This window comes from Heteronotia binoei, chromosome 21 (assembly GCF_032191835.1).
Source record: "Heteronotia binoei isolate CCM8104 ecotype False Entrance Well chromosome 21, APGP_CSIRO_Hbin_v1, whole genome shotgun sequence".
NCBI classification, from domain to species: domain Eukaryota; kingdom Metazoa; phylum Chordata; class Lepidosauria; order Squamata; family Gekkonidae; genus Heteronotia; species Heteronotia binoei.
The window spans coordinates 15,531,288-15,546,379 of record NC_083243.1 but is presented as its reverse complement, the minus strand read 5'-3'; the positions used below and the strand labels follow the sequence as shown (position 1 = coordinate 15,546,379).

The following is a 15,092-nucleotide window of genomic DNA, read 5'->3' as shown; positions in this document are numbered from 1 at the left end:
CCGCCAAAGTTCCCAGATATTTCTTGAAATGGACTTGGCAACCTTATTCCATGGCAATCCTACTCCACAGTTATAAACATCTATGGTGCTTTACATATTTTTCCATGGGGGCTTCTTTCAGTGTGGGTTTCTTTCCATGTGGGCATTTTCCCATACGGACATGTTTCCTTGGGGGCTTTTTTCCTGTGAGCATTTATGTCTTTGGGCTTTTTTCCCTTGTGTTTTTTTCCTAGAACACAAAAATGAAATGTGTAAATCTCTGAGAAAGGCAGACTGTAAACAGAGTAGAGAGAACACATGACCCTTAAGAACATAAGAGAAGCCATGTTGGATCAGGCCAATGGCCCATCCAGTCCAACACTCTGTATCACACATAAGAACGTAAGAGAAGCCATGTTGGATCAGGCCAATGGCCCATCCAGACCAACACTTTGTGTCACACATAAGAACATAAGAGAAGCCATGTTGGATCAGGCCAATGGCCCATCCAGTCCAACACTCTGTATCACACAGTGGCCCCCCCAAAAAAAAATACACACACACACACAGAGCGGCTAATAGCCACTGATGGACCTCTGTTCCATATTTTTATCCAATCCCCTCTTGAAGCTGGCTATGCTTGTAGCCGCCGCCACCTCCTGTGGCAGTGAATTCCACATGTTAATCACCCTTTGGGTGAAGAAGGACTTCCTTTTATCCATTCTAACCCGACTGCTCAGCAATTTCATTGAATGCCCACGAGTTCTTGTATTGTGAGAAAGGGAGAAAAGGACTTCTTTCTTACTTTCTCCATCCCATGCATTATCTTGTAAACCTCTATCATGTCACCCCTCAGTCGACATTTCTCCAAGCTAAAGAGCCCCAAGCGTTTCAACCTTTCTTCATAGGGAAAGTGTTCCAAAACTTTAATCATTCTAGTTGCCCCTTTCTGCACTTTTTCCAATGCTATAATATCCTATTTGAGGTGCAGTGACCAGAATTGTAAAATAGTATTCCAAATGAGACCACACCATCGATTTATACAGGGGCGTTATGATACTGGCTGATTTGTTTTCAATTCCCTTCCTAATAATTCCCAGCATGGCGTTGGCCTTTTTTTATTGCAATCGCACACTGACCCTTGTGGGCGGTGCAGAGTTGAAGAGAAACCCGGGAAGGCCGTTTGGACCTCGTCTGCATTACCTAGCGGAGCAATGGGCCATTGCAAGGGAAACATGATGCCTGTGTGTGTTCCGTGTCACTCTTTCAACAGCGAGGAGCAGAAAGAGTTTGGGGGCAAGCACGTCGAAACCGTGGACCTCCTGAACCAGCAGATGGCCAGAAAGCACAGTATCTTCAGCCACATCAACGAGCTTCACAACATGCAAAAGGATGAAGGCGAAGAGACCACCTGGCAGTCCAACGCCATCGAGGAGCTGCAGAAAAGGAGGGCCAAGGAGGCGTCTGAGTTTGAAGAACAGCAGAGGTTGCTGGAGAGCCGGGTACGTTACTGTGAGCCTTACATATGGACATATGAAGCTGCCTTATACTGAATCAGAACCTTGGTCCATCAGAGTCAGTCTTGTCTTCTCAGACTGGCAGCGGCTCTCCAGGGTCTCAAGCTGAGGTTTTTCACGCCTATTTGCCTGGACCCTTTTTAGTTGGAGATGCCAGGGATTGAACCTGGGACCTTCTGCTTACCAAGCAGATGCTCTACCCCGGAGCCACCGTCCCTCCCCTAACGGTAGGATATAAAGCAGGCATGGCCTTGCTTAACGTAAGAGCCACTCAGAATAAATGTTAGATGTTTGAGAGCCGCAAGATATGAACGTCAGACGTTTGAGAGCTACAAGACAGGCAGGCAGGCAGGCAAGAAATAGCTGGGGAGAGGTGAAAAGAAAGCAACTTTAACTCTAAATGCGTTCTCCAAGCCACTGGTTGGTTTGGCTTGGAGAAGCAATTTAAAGAGAGAAATACCTTCAATCTGGTCGATGGAGCGGTGGGGGCCTCAAGAGCCGCACAATATGTGTGAAAGAGCCTCACGTGGCTCCTGAGCCACAGTTTGGCCACCCCGGGTATAAACAGCCCACTCCTAGCAAGGAGATCACAAAAGCAGATCTCAGCAAACCTAGAAGAAGCAATTTCCAGCCTGGCTTCCCGAAACACCTTAGCAGGAGACGAGGGGAGCGAAGCGGCTTCGACCGCAGAAAGCAGCTTCCCAAAGCCTTCGTTGCTTATCTAAAGCCTTTCCTCCAAAAGCGTGACCTGGCCACGCTGATCCACGCTCTAGTTATATCCAGGCTAGATTACCGTAACACATTTCACGTGGGGCTACCCTTGAAAACAGATCAGAAACTTCAAGTCACCCCAAACGCAGTATCGAGGCTATCGTCAGGGTCATAGAATTGCCAGGTCCCCCTCTCCTCCCCGGGCACTGGCAGGGGGTTGTTGTTGGTGTTATTAATATTGTTATTATTGCCAGCTTCAGGTTGGGAAACAGTTCAGAAACCTCAGGGTATCTAAAAAACAGTTCCTAAGCCAGGGACAGCCAAACTTGCTTGATGTAAGAGCCACATAGAAGAAATGTCAGACATTTTGAGAGCCTCAAGACATGAGCATCAGATGTTTGAGAGCGGAAGGAAGGAAGGAAGGAAGGAAGGAAGGAAGGAAGGAAGGAAGGAAGGATGGAAGGGAGGGAGGAGGGAAGGAAGGAAGGAGGGAGGGAGGGAGGGAGAAGGGAAGGAGGAAGGAAGGGAGGGAGGAAGGAAGGAAGTTAGGGAGGAGGGAAGGAGGAGGGAGGGAGGAGGGAGGAAGGAGGGAAGGGAGGGAGGGAGGAGGGGAGGAGGGAGGGAGGGAATGAGGAAGGGAGGGAGGAAGGAAGGAAGTTAGGGAGGGAGGGAGGAGGGAAGGAGGAGGGAGGAAGGAGGGAGGGAAGGAGGAAGGGAGGGAGGAAGGAGGGAAGGAAGTTAGGGAGGGAGGGGGGAAGGAGGAAGGAAGGAAGGGAGGAGGGAAGAAGGAAGGGAGGAAGGAACGAAGGAAGGGAGGAGGGAAGGAGGGAGGGAGGAAGGAGGGAGGGAAGGAGGAAGGAAGGGAGGAAGGAAGGGAGGGAGGGAGGAGAAAAGGAGGGAGGGAAGGAGGAGGAAGGGAGGGAGGAGGGAAGGAGGGAGGGAGGAAGGAGGGAAGGAAGGAAGGAGGGAGGGAGGAGGGAAGGAGGGAGGGAGGAAGGAAGGGAGGAAGGAAGGAGGGAAGGAGGAAGGAAGGGAGGAGGGAAGGAAGGGAGGAGGGAGGGAGGGAGGAAGGAAGTTAGGGAGGGAGGAGGGAGGAAGGAGGGAGGGAGGGAGAAAGGGAGGGAGGAAGGAGGGAAGGAAGGAAGGAAGTTAGGGAGGGAGGGAAGGAGGAAGGAAGGGAGGAGGGAAGTAGGAAGGGAGGAAGGAAGGGAGGGAGGGAGGAGGGAAGGAGGGAGGAAGGGAGGAAGGAAGGAGGGAGGGAAGGAGGAAGGAAGGGAGGAAGGAAGGGAGGGAGGAGAAAAGGAGGGAGGGAAGGAGGAGGAAGGAAGGGAGGGAGGGAGGAGGGAAGGAGGGAGGAAGGGAGGGAGGAGGGAGGGAGGAAGGAAGGGAGGGAGGAAGGAAGGAGGGAAGGAGGAAGGGAGGAGGGAAGGAAGGAAGGAAGGAAGGAAGGAAGGAAGGAAGGAAGGAAGGAAGGAAGGAAGGAAGGAAGGAAAATAGATGGGAAGGGGAAGGTGGAAAGAAAGCAACTTTCACTTTCAATGCATTCTCCAAGCCACCAGCTGGCTTGGCTTGGAAAAGTGATTTAAAGAGACAAATGCCTTTTCCAGTGGGGCAGTGGGAACTTCAAGAGCCACAGAATATGTTTGAAAGAGCCATATGGAGTTCCCTGGAGAGATACAAAGAAAGCACCTTTAATTTTTTTAAAAAAAATCTGTAATTGTGTTTGTCTGTGTCCTTTATAAAGTTTCTATCTCTGCTACCTAATCTTAAATGGGTACACACATGGCCCAGCCCTACAAGGTCTCATTCATGTCAGATCCGGCCCTCATAACAAATGAGTTTGAAACCCCTGAAGTAGTGCTTCTCGCACAAAGGGTTAAATGAGACAGCAGATAGACAGACAGAGAGAAAGTGGGGGAGAGGGAGAGGTAGGTAGGTTTCAGCTCAGTCCCAGTTTGGTGTAATGATTAGGTGTGCGGACTCTTATCTGGGAGAACCGGGTTTGATTCCCCACTCCTCCACTTGCAGCTGCTGGAATGGCCTTGGGTCAGCCATAGCTCTGGCAGAGATTGTCCTTGAAAGGGCAGCTGCTGTGAGAGCCCTCTCCAGCCCCACCCACCTCACAGGGTGTCTGTTGTGGGGGAGGAAGGTAAAGGAGATTGTGAGCCGCTCTGAGACTCTTCGGAGTGGAGGGCAGGATATAAATCCAATATCTTCATCTACCTCACAGGGTGTCTGTTGTGGGGGAGGAAGGGAAAGAAGATTGTGAGCTGCTCTGAGACTCTTGGGAGTGGAGGGCGGGATATAAATCCAATATCTTCATCTACCTCACAGGGTGTCTGTTGTGGGGGAGGAAGGTAAAGGAGATTGTGAGCCGCTCTGAGACTCTTCGGAGTGGAGGGCGGGATATAAATCCAATATCTTCATCTACCTCACAGGGAGTCTGTTGTGGGGGAGGAAGGGAAAGGAGATTGTGAGCCGCTCTGAGACTCTGAGATTCAGAGGGGAGGGCGGGATATAAATCCAATACCTTCTTCATCTTCTTCTTCTTCCCTGTGATGGCAGACTGCAGAGCTCCGAAGGCGGGTGAAGGACCGGAGGATCATGGTATCCCAAAAGAGGATGGATTATGAAGCATTGTTGGCGATCCTGCGAGCTCTTCAGGAACAAGTCGAGGAAAAGAACCAGGTCAGAGAAAGGCTGTCTCCGAATAATGAACCCCCTGTATTTAATTCAGATCCTTTAAATAGTAAAGCTTTCTGAAGTTGCCACTGTGGACTTGGGTAAGATCCTATATATGTGCAGGGCTTTTTCCAGTTCCAACTAGCTTGGTGTTGGGGGTGTGGTCTAATATGCAAATGAGTTCCTGCTGGGCTTTCTCTACAGAAAAAGCCCTGTATACATGCATTTTCCATTGCAGCCTCCGCCTTGTGGGGCAGCCTCCTTGAAGAAGCCAGGGAGGCTCTCGCATTTTCTATATTCTGTGAATCAGATAAAAAGGAATTGCCCAGGAGGACATTTTTATAAAGGGATTAGAAGAAGATGATATTGGATTTATACCCCGCCCTTCACTACCGAAGGAGTCTCAGAGCTGCTCACAATCTCCTTTACCTTCCTCCCCCACAACAGACACTCTGTGAGGTAGGTGGGGCTGAGAGAGCTCTCCCTGAAGGTGCCCTTTCAAGGACAACTCTGCGAGAGCTACGACTGACCCAAGGCCATTCCAGCAGCTGCAGGTGGAGGAGTGGGGACTTAGTCCAGTTTTCCAGCCCGTCAAAGTCATCCTGTATCCTGTTTCTGTCTTCTTCTGTGTTTGCAACCCCTCCCAATTTAGTATCATCAGCAAATTTAATAAGCATTCCCTCTATTCCTTCATCCAAATCATTGATAAAGATGTTGAACAAAACAAGCAAGTATTTAAATAATTTGGTGGGGGGGGAGTAGAAGGAGGCTTTGGCCCCCGTCTCCCAGACGTAGTCTTTTTTCTAGGGCGTCTGGTTGGCCACCGAGGGAAGCAGAAAGCTGGACCGTGTGGACTACTGATCTGATTCTGTTGATTCCTTTAAGAACTTTCTCCCCATCTGTCCCCATTTATAGAGACCGCTTAGTAATAAAACAGCGTTTTGCTTTAAGAAGAAGAAGACGTTGGGTTTATATCCCGCCCTCCACTCCGAAGAGCCTCAGAGCGGCTCACAATCTCCTTTATCTTCCTTCCCCACAACAGACATCCTGTGAGGTGGGTGGGGCTGAGAGAGCTCTGACAAAAGCTGCCCTTTCAAGGACAACCTCTGCCATAGCTATGGCTGATCCAAGGCCACTCCAGCAGGTGGAGGAGTGGGGAATCAAACCCGGTTCTCCCAGATAAGAGTCTGCACACTTAACCACGACACCAAACTGGCTCTCTTTCACATTTAACAGACTGTCGCTGCCGGAAAGGAAGAACTGGCCAAGCTCTTTGAGGAGATCAAAAACCTAATAAAGAAATACGAGAGAAAAAAAGCTGAAAAGGAGAATATCCTTAAAAACAGGTAAGCGAGATCTGGCTTCTCCATTACATTTTCGTAAGGCCAGTGTTAAATATCCCCAGATTCTGTTTGTTTGGTGCTTGGGGGGGGGCACAGTGGGAGGGCTTCTAGTGTCCTGGCCCCACTGATGGACCTCCTGATGGCACCTGGTGTTTATTTGGCCACTGTATGACACAGAGTGTTGGACTGGATGGGCCATTGGCCTGATCCAACATGGCTTCTCTTATGTTCTTATGTGTGACACAGAGTGTTGGACTGGATGGGCCATTGGCCTGATCCAACATGGCTTCTCTTATGTTCTTAAGTGTGACACAGAGTGTTGGACTGGATGGGCCATTGGCCTGATCGAACATGGCTTCTCTTATGTTCTTAAGTGTGACACAGAGTGTTGGACTGGATGGGCCATTGGCCTGATCTAACATGGCTTCTCTTATGTTCTTATGTGACACAGAGTGTTGGACTGGATGGGCCATTGGCCTGATCCAACATGGCTTCTCTTATGTTCTTTCTTATTTAATTGAATTTCTAGCCTGCCCTTCCCTACACAGTAGGGTTCAGGGTGGGTTACAACAGTAAATATATGCAATAAGCTAAAACAATGAAAACATAATCTACAGGGGTGTCAAACATGCAGTTTGGGGGCCAAATTGGGCCCCCAAAGGGCTTCTATCAGGCCCCTGAGCAACTGGCTTTCATTAGCTTTCTTTTTCCTCTCTCTCGCTTCCTTCTGCATCACAGCTTGCTTTGCCAGGCTTGTTCAATTGCACAGGAGCTACAGAGCAAAACCTCTATTTTCTTCTATTGGCTGAGGCTTCCCCCCTCCACTCCCCTGGGGAAGGCAGGAAAGAGCCAGAGCTTCCTTTGCCCAGTTCCCTGGATCCCGAGGGAGAAATACAAAGAAAGCATCTTTAAGACCAATGAGCGCTAACGTTTTAAGATGTTTTAAGTTTTAAAATATTTATATTTGTGTTTGTCTGTGCTCTTTATAAAATTTATCTCTCTGCTACCTAATCTTAAATTGGTACACACATGGCCCGGCCTGACATGGCTCGGTCCAGCCCAACACGTCTCGACCCAACAAGGTCTCATTTATGTCAGATCCGGCCCTCATAACAAATGAGTTCGACACCCCTGCTGTAGCACACATGGCACTCATACAAAGGATCAAGCCTCGTGTCGCTCCAAACACAGGGACAGGACAGATAGGGATGGGACAACCCATGGCTGCCGATCCCATTCTAGATGAGAATTTGGCGGTTTAAAAATTGCCAGGATCTTAATTGAGCCTGTGGTAGAGTGGCTGGCACCACGCACTCTTGTTCCCCCCCCCCTTTTGAAGAGCAGAAATAGTTGCTGGGGAGCGGTTGCTACGCTTGAAAAATCGGGGGGAGGGGGGAGAGATTATATGTTGCTGCTGTGCTGCAGTGCTGATGAGGCTCGGGCCCTCACAGCTGCCAAATTCTCTCCTAAAATGGCACTGATGTGTGCAGATTGTCCTGTGCCCGCCTGCAATGAGGAGTTTGTTTCACAGTCACCTTGTAAATGCATGCTGAAGTGAAACGTTTGGAGTTCCGTGCTTTTGGTCATTCGGCTAGATCCCTGTGAGAACATCAGAAGAGCCCTGCTAGATCAGAGCAGTGGTCCACATAGTCCAGCATCATGCCTCTCACAGTGGCCAACCAGTTCCTCTAGAAGGCGAAGAACAGGGCATAGAGGCCAAGGCCTTTATAGAAACATCAGAAGATCACACCAGTGAAGGTCCATCTAGTCCAGCATCTTGTCTCACACAGTGGCCATCCAGTTCCTCTGGAGGGCCAGGAACAGGGCAGAGAGGCCGAGGCCTTCATAAGAACATTAGAAGAGCCCTGCTGGATCAGACCAGTGGTCCATCTAGTCCAGCATTTTGTCTCACAGAGTGGCCATCCAGTTCCTCTGGAGGGCTAACAGCAGGGCACAGAGACTGAGGACTTTGTAAGAACATCAGAAGAGTCCTGCTGGATCAGACCAGTGGTCCATCTAGTCCAGCATCCTGTCTCACACAGTGGCCAGCCAGTTCCTCTGGAGGGCCAACAACTGGGCAGAGAGGCCGAGGCCTTCATTAGAACATCAGAAGAGCCCTCCTGGATCAGACCGGTGGTCCATGTAGTCCAGCATCCTGTCTTACACAGTGACCAACCAGCTCCTCTGGAGGGCCAACAGCAGGGCACAGAGGCCGGGGCCTTCATAAGAACATCAGAAGAGCCCTGCTGGATCAGAACAGTGGTCCATCTAGTCCAGCATCCTGTCTCACACAGTGGCCAACCAGTTTCTCTGGAGGGCCAACAAAAGGGCAAAGGGGCCGAGGCCTTCATAAGAGCCCTGCTGGATCAGACCAGGGGTCCATCTAGTCCTGTCTCACACAGTGACCGACCAGTTCTTCTGGAGGGCTGACAGCAGGGCATAATGGTTGAGCCCTTCTTCTGATGTTGCCTCCTGGCTCTGAGATTCAGAGAGTGAGTGCCTCTGAATGTGAAAGTTCCCCTCAGTCACCATGGCTAGTAGCCACAATGTATTCTCCATTAATCCTCGCTGTCCTTTTTCTGTCTGTTCGGCCGTAATTGGGTTTCGTAAAGTCTGTGTTTCTACGGTGCTCATAATGAGATGTTTTCAAAAGACTATAATCGATGCTTCCGAGAAAGCGGCACCAATTACAGTCTGGGAAGCCCCCAAACGCCTCCCTTCTTTGCTTGCAGAGCCCCCCCCAGCCTGAATCCCTCGGCTTTCTTTTTCAGAGCTCAGCTTCAAACCAACACGGGTAACCAGGATGTGCGTTTCCATGAGACGAAAGAGGCCCTGCTTCAGCAGCTGGCAGAGGTAAAAAGGCCAAGGGGCATAACGCAAACAGACTTTGAAAACACGGGAAACCGAAAAAGGAAGATAGACAAAGAACGGTCACCATCCAGGAATACACACCCTCAACCGCCGGGGCTGCAGGACATTCTAGTGTCCTTTGCAAAGATGAATAGATCTGGGGCCCCTGGAAACTTCAAGAGCAGCTTTCATTTTCATGGGCAATCCCTATCCAGCATGGAGCACACATGTGTTTCTATTGGGCATTTACAGGGCTGTCTTTTTTTGTAGGAAAAGCGCAGCAGGAATTTATTTGCATATTAGGCCACACCCCATGATGTCACCATAGTTTCCCACTGCGCTTTTCCATAGGAAAAGCCCAGCAGGAACTCATTTGAATATTAGGCCATAAGCCCCTGACGGCACCATCGTTTCTCACAGGACCCAGCAAGAACTCATTTGCATAAGAGGCCACACCCCCTGATGGCACCATTGTTTCCCATAGGACTTTTCTGTAGGAAAAGCCCAGCAGGACCTCGTTTGTATATTAGGCCACATACCCCTGATGACACCATTGTTTCCCACAGGACCCAGCAGGAACTCATTTGCATATTAGGCCACACCTTATGGCGCCATTGTTTACCACAGTGTCCAGCAGGAACTCATATGCATATTAGGCCACATACCCCTGATGACACCATTGTTTCCCACAGGACCCAGCAGGAACTCATTTGCATATTAGGCCACACCTTATGGTGCCATTGTTTCCCACAGGACCCAGCAGGAACTCATATGCATATTAGGCCACACACCCCTGACGACAACATTGTTTCCCACAGTGTTTTTCTGTAGGAAAAGCCCAGCAGGAACTCATTTGTATATTAGGCCACATACCCCTGACAAAAAAGCCCAGCAGGAACTCATTTGCATATTAGGCCACCCCCCCCCCGACGGCACCATTGTTTCTCACAGAGCCCAGAAGGAACTCATTTGCATATTAGGCCACACACCCCTGACAGCACCATTGTTTCCCACAGTGTTTTTCTGAAGGAAAAGCCCAGCAGGAACTAATTTGCATATTAGGTCACATCCCCTGATGACACCATTGTTTCCCACAGGGCTTTTCTGTAGGAAAATCCCAGCTGGAACGCATTTGCATATTAGGCCACACCCCCTGATGCCAAGCCAGCCGGAACTGTGTTCCTGTGTGTTGGCAACCATATTACTGTTGTAGCCTGAATAGACCAGTACTGACTGGAGCTTGCCAAAGCTCTGAAGCTAAACAGGGTACTTGGACTGGAAGTAGCATTGCCAAACTCCAGGTAGTGCCTGGAGGTTCCCACCTATTATAGTCGATCTCCAGACGACCAAGATCAGTTCCCCTGGAAAAAATGGCTGCTTTGGAGGGTGGACTCTGTGGCTTTATGCCCATTTTCTCCCCCCTGCTGCGCCAGCCCCTTTCATCTGCCCCTTTGGTTCCCCTTCCTCTCCATCTCTCTAGTTCTACGTTCCCACTGACAGCCCAGGCCAGGATGAAAAGGGAAATCTCCTTCCCCCCCCACCAGCCCCGTTCCCTCCTCTGACCTCCGAAAGCAAGACTGCGTTTTTTAAAAGAACTCCACGTGTGATTTAACGTTTCCAGTTAAATTAGCCACTCTTGTGTTCGTTCCTAGGCTGAAGAGGAGCTGGAAAGCGCTATGCTGGCCCACAAAAAGGTCAAGCACGAAAACAACCTCCTCAAGAGACAGCACGATGCGCAGCTCGAGGAGGAAAGAGACTATAGTTCGCGACGAAACCAGCTGGCGAAAGAGTAGGTTAACTCGCCCGCCGTTGAAGGCTGCAGAAATTGTAATGTTGTCCTATCATGGTTAATTAGTTCAGGGCAGGGCTTCTTTTTTTTTCGTGTGGCTGGAACTCCTTTGCATATCAGGCCCCACACCCCTGATGTAGCCAATCCCCCAAGAGCTTACAGTAGGCCCTGTACTGAGAGCCCTGTAAGGAATTCTAGCAGGACCTCCTTTGCCTATTAGGCCACACACCCCTGATGTAGCCAATCCTCCTGGAGCTTCCAGTAGGCCCTGTACTGAGAGCCCTGTAAGGAATTCTAGCAGGACCTCCTTTGCATATTAGGCCATAACCCCTGATGTAGCCAGTCCTCCTGGAGCTTCCAGTAGGCCCTGTACTGAGAGCCCTGTAAGGAATTCTAGCAGGACCTCCTTTGCATATTAGGCCACACACCCCTGATGTAGCCAATCCTCCTGGAGCTTCCAGTAGGCCCTGTACTGAGAGCCCTGTAAGGAATTCTAGCAGGACCTCCTTTGCATATTAGGCCATAACCCCTGATGTAGCCAATCCTCCTGGAGCTTCCAGTAGGCCCTGTACTGAGAGCCCTGTAAGGAATTCTAGCAGGACCTCCTTTGCATATTAGGCCACACACCCCTGATGTAGCCAGTCCTACTGGAGCTTCCAGTAGGCCCTGTACTTAGAGCCCTGTAAGGAATTCTAGCAGGACCTCCTTTGCATATTAGGCCAAGCCCCCCTGATGTAGCCAATCCTCCTGGAGCTTCCAGTAGGCCCTGTACTGAGAGCCCTGTAAGGAATTCTAGCAGGACCTCCTTTGCCTATTAGGCCACACACCCCTGATGTAGCCAATCCTCCAAGAGCTTACGGGGCTCTTCGTACAGGGCCTGCCGTTAGCTCCAGGAGGATTGACTGCATCACAGCTGGTTGCCAGTTGAGTACCGGATTAGATTCAAGGTTTTGGTTATGCCCTTTAAAGGCCTTGAGCGGTCTGGGACCGACCTATCTACGGGACCGCCTCCTCCACTATGTCCCTGGAAGGGCATTGCGCTCTAGTAGTCGAAACCTGCTGGTGATCCCTGGCCCGAAAGACGTCCGGTGGTCCTCAACATGGGCCAGGGCTCTTTCAATCCTGGCCCCAGCTTGGTGGAACGCTCTGCTAGAAGACATCAGGGGCCCTGCGGGATCTATTACAGTTTCGCAGGGCCTGTAAGGCAGAGCTGTTCCGCCAAGCCTTTGCATAAGGACAGCGACGGTTGCCGTGCCGGCACCTTCTCCTCTCCATCCCCTCTTGGGGGGATCCCCCCCACCGCTGATGTGATGTATTTATTTTATTTTGTGGGCTTCTATTCCGCCTCCTCCCGCAACCGGCCTCAAGGCGGATCACAACACGTAATAGTAACAGTACAAAGCTAAAAAACAGAGTTAAAATATCACATTAAAATAAAACAGTAAAAACGATAAAATAAAAACAGTAAAAAAAAAAAGGAAGTCCTTCTTCACCCAAAGGGTGATTAACACGTGGAATTCACTGCCACATGAAGTGGTGGCGGCTACAAGCATAGCCAGCTTCAAGAGGAGATTGGATGAAAAGATGGAGCAGAGGTCCATCAGTGGCTATTAGCCACAGTGTGTATATATATTGGCCACTGTGTGACACAGTGTTGGACTGGATGGGCCACTGGCATGATCCAACATGGCTTCTCTTATGTTCCTAAGTGTGAGACAGAGTGTTGGACTGGATGGGCCACTGGCCTGATTCAACATGGTTTCTCTTATGTTCTTAAGTGTGACCCAGAGTGTTGGACTGGATGGGCCATTGGCCTGATCCAACATGGCTTCTCTTATGTTCTTATATATGACAGAGTGTTGGACTGGATGGGCCATTGGCTTGATCCAACATGGCTTCTCTTATGTTCTTATGTGTGACACAGAGTGTTGGACTGGATGGGCCATTGGCCTGATCCAACATGGCTTCTCTTATGTTCTTATGTGTGACAGAGTGTTGGACTGGATGGGCCACTGGCCTGATTCAACATGGCTTCTCTTATGTTCTTGACCCAGAGTGTTGGACTGGATGGGCCATTGGCCTGATCCAACATGGCTTCTCTTAAGTTCTTATGTATGACGCAGAGTGTTGGAGTGGATGGGCCATTGGCCTGATCCAACATGGCTTCTCTTATGTTCTTATGTGTGACACAGACTGTTGGAGTGGATGGGCCATTAGCCTGATCCAACATGGCTTCTCTTATGTTCTTATGTGTGACGCAGAGTGTTCGACTGAATGGGCTACTGGCCTGATCCAACATGTCTTCTCTTATGTTCTTATGTGTGACACAGAGTGTTGGACTGGATGGGCCATTGGCCTGATCCAGCATGGCTTCTCTTATGTTCTTATGTGTGACAGAGTGTTGGACTGGATGGGCCATTGGCCTGATCCAACATGGCTTCTCTTATGTTCTTATGTGTGACACAGACTGTTGGAGTGGATGGGCCATTAGCCTGATCCAACATGGCTTCTCTTATGTTCTTATGTGTGACACAGAGTGTTGGACTGGATGGGCCATTGGCCTGATCCAACATGGCATCTCTTATGTTCTTATGTGTGACACAGACGGTTGGAGTGGATGGGCCATTAGCCTGATCCAACATGGCTTCTCTTATGTTCTTATGTGTGACACAGAGTGTTGGACTGGATGGGCCATTAGCCTGATCCAACATGGCTTCTCTTATGTTCTTATGTGTGACAGAGTGTTGGACTGGATGGGCCACTGGCCTGATTCAACATGGCTTCTCTTATGTTCTTGACCCAGAGTGTTGGACTGGATGGGCCATTGGCCTGATCCAACATGGCTTCTCTTATGTTCTTATATATGACAGAGTGTTGGACTGGATGGGCCATTGGCCTGATCCAACATGGCTTCTCTTATGTTCTTATGTGTGACACAGACGGTTGGAGTGGATGGGCCATTAGCCTGATCCAACATGGCTTCTCTTATGTTCTTATGTGTGACACAGAGTGTTGGACTGGATGGGCCATTGGCCTGATCCAACATGGCTTCTCTTATGTTCTTATGTGTGACACAGAGTGTTGGACTGGATGGGCCATTGGCCTGATCCAACATTGCTTCTCTTATGTTCTTATGTGTGACAGAGTGTTGGACTGGATGGGCCATTGGCCTGATCCAACATGGCTTCTCTTATGTTCTTATGTTTGACGCAGAGTGTTGGAGTGGATGGGCCATTAGCCTGCTCCAACATGGCTTCTCTTATGTTCTTATGTGTGACACAGAGTGTTGGACTGGATCGGCCATTGGCCTGATCCAACATGGCTTCTCTTATGTTCTTATGTGTGACGCAGAGTGTTCGACTGAATGGGCTACTGGCCTGATCCAACATGTCTTCTCTTATGTTCTTATGTGTGACCCAGAGTGTTGGACTGGATGGGCCATTGGCCTGATCCAACATGGCTTCTCTTATGTTCTTATGTGTGACAGAGTGTTGGACTGGATGGGCCATTGGCCTGATCCAACATGGCTTTTCTTATGTTCTTATGTGTGACACAGACTGTTGGAGTGGATGGGCCATTAGCCTGATCCAACATGGCTTCTCTTATGTTCTTATGTGTGACACAGAGTGTTGGACTGGATCGGCCATTGGCCTGATCCAACATGGCTTCTCTTATGTTCTTATGTGTGACACAGAGTGTTGGACTGGATCGGCCATTGGCCTGATCCAACATGGCTTCTCTTATGTTCTTATGTGTGACACAGAGTGTTGGACTGGATGGGCCATTGGCTTGATCCAACATGGCTTCTCTTATGTTCTTATGTGTGGCACAGAGTGTTGGACTGGATCGGCCATTGGCCTGATCCAACATGGCTTCTCTTATGTTCTTATGTGTGACGCAGAGTGTTCGACTGAATGGGCTACTGGCCTGATCCAACATGTCTTCTCTTATGTTCTTATGTGTGACACAGAGTGTTGGACTGGATGGGCCATTGGCCTGATGCAGCATGGCTTCTCTTATGTTCTTATGTGTGACAGAGTGTTGGACTGGATGGGCCATTGGCCTGATCCAACATGGCTTCTCTTATGTTCTTATGTGTGACACAGACTGTTGGAGTGGATGGGCCATTAGCCTGATCCAACATGGCTTCTCTTATGTTCTTATGTGTGACACAGAGTGTTGGACTGGATGGGCCATTGGCCTGATCCAACATGGCATCTC

At 49.7% G+C, this 15,092-nt stretch overlaps 1 protein-coding gene across 1 annotated transcript in view; it reads left to right on the top strand.

Moving 5' to 3' along the window:
• LOC132589001 (paramyosin-like) overlaps positions 1-15,092 on the top strand; it is a 61,706-nt gene that overhangs the window by 16,654 nt on the left and 29,960 nt on the right. The window contains exons 5-9 of the mRNA XM_060261513.1: positions 1,253-1,481; positions 4,773-4,895; positions 6,126-6,235; positions 9,004-9,085; positions 10,735-10,871. Coding sequence (XP_060117496.1) covers positions 1,253-1,481; positions 4,773-4,895; positions 6,126-6,235; positions 9,004-9,085; positions 10,735-10,871 — 681 coding nt within the window. The remainder of the gene's footprint in view (positions 1-1,252; positions 1,482-4,772; positions 4,896-6,125; positions 6,236-9,003; positions 9,086-10,734; positions 10,872-15,092) is intronic.